A 6,936-nucleotide genomic window follows, 5' to 3' on the forward strand; every position below is an offset into this window, starting at 1 on the left:
CTGCTGACAGCATGCCAGCCCAGCCCAGTGCCAGGTGTACGGACGGGCTTCATGCCCCCTGAGAAGTCTCACCGGCTGCGGGCCCACAGGTTGCGTGCTGAGTCAAGTCCAGGTTGGATACCCCGAAGCCAGGAAGCAGATTCATCGCAGCAGAATGGGCCCCTTTTCTGTGGTGGGCCTGTTTCCTCACCTGCGAAATGGGAGGAGAAAGCCACGCCAGGTGGCGGAGCAGTGGGGCGGGGCCGGCACCTGGTGACCAGGCCGAGCGGGTAGGCAGGCCCGTTATTCCCAAGAACTCATGGCCACGTGCCGAGGACGCTCGGTGAGCAGGTGGGAAGGGTCTGGTCTGCGGCCCTGTCGCCCTGACCTCATGGCTCTGAGCTCGTCCTGGAGAGCTTCTGAACGCATTCACTCTGGGACCCACCATGCTGTAGAGCGTTTAGAAGTGCGGAGAGGAAGGTGGACGTGACTCTGTAACCTCATCACACCTCTGTGTGTGTGTGGTGTTCAGTTGGGAATTAGAGCTGTAGCCCAGCCTCTGTCTCCCTAGGCCCGAGCCAGTGGGAGGCTGCGGCCAGAGCTTGCGGGGCGGGCAGAAGGAAGGCCATGCTGGTCCAGTGGCCAGGGTGGGGCCGTGCAGGGCACACCCTGAGACAGCTCAAGGAGAGGCCTTGCGTGGGCGGGGAGGGCCAGGCCATACCTCGTGAGCTGTGCGCTGTCCTCGCCGGCCCATGGCGTCTGGGAGGGAGCCGTGGGATTGGGCAGTGTTCAGCATGACTGCTGACCCTCTGCGCCCGTGACAGAGTGGTGGGGCACTGGCTGGACCATGTGGACCCCCACTGACCAGTCCACTTCTGTCCCAGCTCCAAGGCCCTCAAGCCGCAGCCGAGCCCAGGGGTGTTTGGGGCCTTGCAGAACTTCAAGGAGGACAAGCCCCAGCCCGTCCGGGACGAGTATGAGTACGTGTCGGATGACGGGGAGCTCAAGATTGATGAGTTTCCCATCAGGAGGAAGAAGAATGCCCCGAAGAGAGACCTGTCCTGTAAGTTGGGGGGACCTGTGGAGGGGCAGACCCAGCCCTGTAGGGCCATCCTGCAGAGGGGGGGGTGTCAGGCATGGCTGGCCAGAACAATCCTCTCAAAGCCACCACCAACTCCCGTCTGCTTTGGTCTCAGTCTTACTGGACAGGAAGGAGCCGCTGCCCACACCTGTTACGAAGCCAAAGCTGGACTCGGCGCTCTACAAGGTGAGCTCCTTCGGAGACCCCGTGGCTGTGGCTCGTGCGCTTTCTGCTTGGGGTGCAGCCGAGTGTCTTCATGTGCCATCCTCTTCTTGGAGTTTTTGTGGGGAGGCTGGCTGGGCGCCAGCAGTGGGGATGTGAGCCCAAGGCCTTGCCCAGAACGGGGGAGAGCAGGTGCGGGGTGTGGAGGGTCTGCAGGTCTGTGCGAGGGGTGGGCCTCAGGAGCGCCCAGCCAGATGCCATGAAGACGATGCCTCATTGACCCTGAGGATCGGGTGCAGAGCAGGGCTGGACCTGCTGGGGGATTAAGTTAGACGACTGGTAAGGCCTCATCCAACCACGAGGTGGCGGCTGTCTCCAGTGAGCCTGGGGGTCTGCATGGGCATCTCCCCTGCTGCCCGGGGAGCCTGGAGTTTCCCCTCAGAGCCTCCTGCTAGGACTGGTAACTGGAGCCTTGAGTGCGGGGATCCCTCCTGTCTGCTCCTCACCTGACCGCGCTGGCTCCTTTGTGCCTGTGCTCAATGCCGGGGCTCCTGCAGACGGTCTTGGGGCCCAGGGTTCCTCTGGGAAACAGTGCTGGGCAGGATGGCGCCAGGTCCTTTGCGGGCAGGCTCCACAGTCCCAATGGAAAACCCCAGTAACCGCCCGGGGCGTCCGGCCAGCCAGCCCCACATGCTCATCAGAGGTTGGGATCTTACATTTTTTATTTTTCCTTATTTTATTTTTTAATTTTTAAAAACTTCTTTTTTTTGTCAAGGGGAACGGTAGTCCTGTCGCTCCCCCCAGCTCTGTTCTGACCGGCTCCCCATCCCCACAGCCGAGCGACGACTCCTCCTCGGATGAGGGCTCCCTGCGAATCGACACGGACACCAAGCCCACCCGCAACGCCAAAGTGAAGAAGGACGGCGGGGGCTCGGCCGCGGGCATCCTGGACCTGCTGCAGGCCAGTGAGGAGGTGGGCGCGCTTGACTACAATCCCAACAGGTAGGCCTGGGCCAGCGGTGGCGAGGGGCGTGGGCCGTGCGGGGATCTGAGGTGGGGCCCTGTTGGCTGTGGCAGTTTGCACGCAGGGGGCTCACGTCGCAGGAGCCCACGCCCCAGGGACTGGGTAGGCAGAGCAGGACCCCTGCCTGGCAGAGGGGGTGCCGGGCAGTCAGGGAGGCGCATGTTTGCTGGCCGTGTGGGTCCTGCATGTCTGCGGGGTCTTGATGGAGGGCACAGAGCTCCGAGGACAGAGGGTCCTCCCCACCATAGTTCCGGGTGCCAGGCAGGGAGGCGGCTGAGAAGTGATGGCGGGTGGGGACTGTGGCAGGAGGAGTTGGGGGGCAGTGGAGGGGCTGCTGTACCTGGGGGACCCTCTGGGGAAGCAGTGCCCGGGCAGGCACCTGCCAGGCGTCAGGGCTGCTCCCGGCTGGGACGTACAGCCATCTCTGTCTTGTCACTTTCTGAGTGCCATAAACATAACGTCAGAAAATTTCCATGGTGTGCACCCGACGTCCGAGTCAAGGGCATGTGATGAGCCTCTTGAGACCCAAGGCTGCTTTCTCTGCAGAGGCCTCACTCTGAGGCCCGGGAAACAGTGGCTCAGAGCACAGAAGTGAGCACCTGCCCCCTGAGGGGCTGAATTGGCACCAACGGGGGCAGACTGTCCTTGAGTCTAGATGTGCGGCCTGTTAGCTGGGTCGAGCCCTCTCACGGGGTTGGGGGTGCTGTCCTGTCCTGGAGCCCCGAGATTCTGAGCTGACGGGCAGGTCGTCCAGGGTGTGTATCCATCATCTCAGACCAGGTGGCCCTTCCCGCCCAGGCCTGACGAGTCCGATTCTCTGATTCAAGAGAAATGGATTAATCTGGGCTTTGCATTCGATGAAGGGCTGGGGCTTGTTTCTCTCTCACTCCCAGTTAAATTTTGTTTTCAGGCATTTGGGGCAATTCTCCTCCCCACCCCCCCACCCCAACATGGAATTTCTACAAGTACCACAGAGCTGAGGCCTATGCCCCCTGTAGCCTCCCACTCGGGGACCTTAGCCACTGTGGGGAGGTCTCTCCTTCTTGTACTCAAGACAGCAGCAGATTCCTGCAGCATAGATGGGGAAACAGGCTCAGACAACTGGCCCAAGGCCACTCTGCTAGGAGGCAGCAGAGGGAGGACCAGAACCTCCGTCTGCCTGGTAACAGAACCGAACCTGAGGCACCAGGAAGGTTGATCTTGTGGGGTGGTGTCATCCAGGCCAGCGTGACTTGGCCTGAGGAAGCTGGGGCCCGTGTGGCCTGCGTGATGCCCTCTCTGTCCCCCAGATCTGCCCTCCACACATCCCCCTCTCCTCCGAGTCCATGTTCCCAGAATTGAGGTCCCACGGCTGCGTGAGTCTGTGGAGGCCACACGCCAGGCCCACCTTAGATAGGGGGGCTCTCGGAGGTGACTGGGGCTTAATTGAAAAGGGCTCTTGCTAATCAAATGGACGTATTTTCATTCATAAGTTCCTATTTTTTGTGCAGTGTCACGCCCTCCTATGGGGGTGGGTACAGGTTCCCTGTCAGCTTTAAGGGGTTTCTGTGGGTGGGAAACCTAAGCCCCTCGCTGCAGGGATGCCCTGGACCTTTGCCAGGAGAAGGCTGGCTGGGAGCCCTTTCCTGGAGGCCCCATGCCCCTTTGGGTGCCTTTTTCTGAGGAGAACTGTGGCGAGCCAACACCTCAGTACCCGGGTGGCACTCTGACCTGGAGAGAAGCCCTAGACACCCTGGGCTCCTGCAAGGTCCAGGGAGAGACCCGGGTTGAGGAAGATGGGCTGGTGCCCAGGACTCGCTTGGAGCTGGGAACACAGGTGCCTTGGCTTGGGCTCCCGACCGGCCTGGCAGGCCCAGCTCCAGGAGGGCCGTGGGTCTGCGGATGTGCTGCCCACACTGCACACGTGCCTGCAGGGCCGCCCCCTCTCCCCCCTTCACCCTCCCCCGCCCCACCCCACCCCCCGCGCCAGCCTGCCACAAGCAGGCCCTCTCCAGTCTCCCATTTGGAGCGTAGGTCAGTGTTTGATGGTCCATTTGCTCTGTTTTAAGTATTCGCTGTTTGGAAAAAATCAGCTGGAGAAAATGGAGGAAACTATGTTAATTTCTGGTGGATGGTTTGCTTCGTGTTTACCTCTGGGGGAAGGAGAGGGTTTGGGCAGGATAATTGGAGGATTAAGGTGGGACTTTCCATGTGCACTGCGTAGCCTTCGCTCCTTGATCTGCGCCTGCTGTGGACAGATGCCGCCCCGGCGGTGGCCCTCGGGGTTCAGCTGAGCTGGGCCTCGGGGTTCAGCTGGTATGAGCGGGAGGCTGGCTTCTAGGGAGCCCTCCAGGTAGAGGGTTCTGGCCCCCACCTTCCCATCCTCTTCGGAAGCCTGGTGTCTGGTCCGAGGCTGGGTAAGGGACCTAGACCTTTAGGGCCGGCCATATCATGCCCTCCCTCCACAGGGCCTGGTGCAGAGGGTGGAGGGCCAGCTGTGGGCTTGCTAGCTCCCGTGCTTCCCAGAGCATCCGTGCAGATGGTATAGCAGTGACGCTGCCCAATGTGCCATGCCCCCAGCAGGGTCTGGGCAGCCCTCTGCTCATGCTTCGTGGGCAGAGCAGGTCATGGTGCTGGGGGGCCAGTCCTGGGCACTGGGGCAGACAGGGCCAGCTGGGGGTTCTTGAAGAACCAGGGTGGTCTGACTCTACCTGATTTTCCTATTGTTTGTGGCTTAGGAACATAATCCTGTTCAGTTCCAGGGAAACCCCAGAACACTTGGGGCCAGTGCATCTTGGGTGGGAGGGGGAGGTGGTGCTGGAGGGGGCTGCCCATCGCCTCCCCCTCCGCTTGGCCTGGAGCCCAGCGGTGCTTCTCGCAGGATGGCTGCTGACCACACTTGCTGAGGGGCCCCTGACTCAGGGCCTAGTCCTGCGTGTCTGCGCCCTCTGTGTCAGCTCCATCTCTCCAACCCCTCCCGCTTCAGTCTTGGGAGGCTCTTGTGTCTGAGCAGGTACTCTTGACCTCTTCTTGCTCTAATGGTCTTATTAAATACCAGAGGCCCGATGCACGAAATTCGTGCACGAGTAGGCCTTCCTTCCCCTGGCACCCGGGACCCAGGCTTCCCTCGCAGCCCCAGCTTCGTCTGGAAGGTCGTCCAGTCTAATTAGCATGTTACGCTTTTATTATTAGAGATGCTTCAAACACTTTTTGGAAGTGGAGGTGGGAGCAAGGAGGAGACAGTGTGAGAGAGGAGGGTGCAGAGCCCTCCCGCGTGGACCAGTGCTTTTTGGTGCTGCCTCGGGGTCACGTGTTCCCCTGGGGAGGCCTTTCAGAGGGGCAGACACACAGGATGGGGCTCCTGCTGCCTTCTCCTGGGACTCTGGGGTCTGTGACAGGAGGAGGGATAAGCGGGGCTGCAGTCCCCCCAACCCCATGCCCGGCTCCAGTCCCCCCAACCCCACGCCCAGCTCCCAGCCCTGCCTCCCAGGACTCCAGGGAGCAGAGGGAGGGTCACCCTCCCCCACTGGCCCTGGTGCAGTGAGAGGTGTGGGTGGGACCCACAGGCTGGGTTGCCATTCTGTCCCGGTGACGGCCAGAAATGGCCCTGAAGGGAGATGCCCACTGGACTAGGCCCCCTGGGAGCTGCCTGGCTGGGCACTATGCCTTGTGGGGATGTGGGGGGTGAGCAGGCAGGGCCCTCTGTCCTAGTTGCAGGGGTACCCGGAGCCCAGGCCAGTCTAGAATCTCTGGCATTTATAGGTATTGGCGTGTATAAGCCACCAGGACTTTCTGGTATCCCTAGGGGCACTGGCTGTAAGAGGTGTAGGCTGGGGCATGGTGGGCTGTGGGACAGGGGAAGGGCATGGAGCAGAGACGTGCCCCCCACACTCGAGGAGACTGGGCAGGGCCCTCTGAGAGGGTCTGGAGGGGAGGGGAGGGGAGGGAGGCTGCTGGAGGAAGCCTGGACTCAGCCTGGGGGGTGGACTATTCAGAGCTCTCTGGACCTGGCTCTGTGGAAAGGGGCCACCCACCTGCCCCTCCCAGAACCAGGACAACACATAACCAGGTGTTGGGTAGTGGTGCCGGCTGCACTGGGTGTTTCAGAAGCCAGAGCAGGTCCTTCTGGAGGGCGGGAGCCAGAGCAGCCAGGGGAGGCGGCAGGGGCTCAAGCATGGGGCAGGGGACAAGGACGTGGTCAGAAAAGCATATGCTGGTGCTGGGGGACAGCGCTGCCCAAGCTGGAGGGCAGCAGGGCGAGGTCGGGGGGGGGGCGGCGGGAACGTGGCATTGAGAAGCTGCCTCATTTCAGCCTGTGCATCCTGGGGGCTGAGAGGGACTAAGGTCTGACTGAGCTGAGGTGGGGCTGTGGCTGCCAGGTGACGTACAGGTGGAGGTCAGAGCAGGTGGAGGTGCAGATGCGGGTTTAAGTAGGGGTGCAGCTGCACGTGTGGGTGTGAGTATAGATGCAGATACAGGTGGGGGTGTAGGTACAGGTGTAGGTGGGGGTGTGGCTATAGGTGGGGATGGGGTGTAGAGGTGTAGATACAGGTGTGGGTGTAGGTGTGGGTCCAGGTGTAGATTCAGTTGCAGGTGTGGGTGTAGGTTAGATGTGTGTACAGGATCAGGTATAGATTTGAGTGTAGATGTAGTTGCAGGCGAAGGACACAGTCACAGAGAGAACATGAGTGTCACCTGGGCAGACCGTATC

At 61.3% G+C, this 6,936-nt stretch overlaps 1 protein-coding gene across 1 annotated transcript in view; it reads left to right on the forward strand.

Moving 5' to 3' along the window:
• The window catches only part of PHF2 (PHD finger protein 2), an 87,992-nt gene that overhangs the window by 73,597 nt on the left and 7,459 nt on the right, over positions 1–6,936 (forward strand). Inside the window, 4 exon segments of the mRNA XM_023745750.1 lie at positions 864–1,042; positions 1,176–1,246; positions 2,058–2,224; positions 3,825–4,062. Coding sequence (XP_023601518.1) covers positions 864–1,042; positions 1,176–1,246; positions 2,058–2,224; positions 3,825–4,062 — 655 coding nt within the window.

Source organism: Myotis lucifugus, unplaced genomic scaffold (genome assembly GCF_000147115.1).
Source record: "Myotis lucifugus unplaced genomic scaffold, Myoluc2.0 scaffold_577, whole genome shotgun sequence".
NCBI classification, from domain to species: Eukaryota; Metazoa; Chordata; class Mammalia; order Chiroptera; family Vespertilionidae; genus Myotis; species Myotis lucifugus.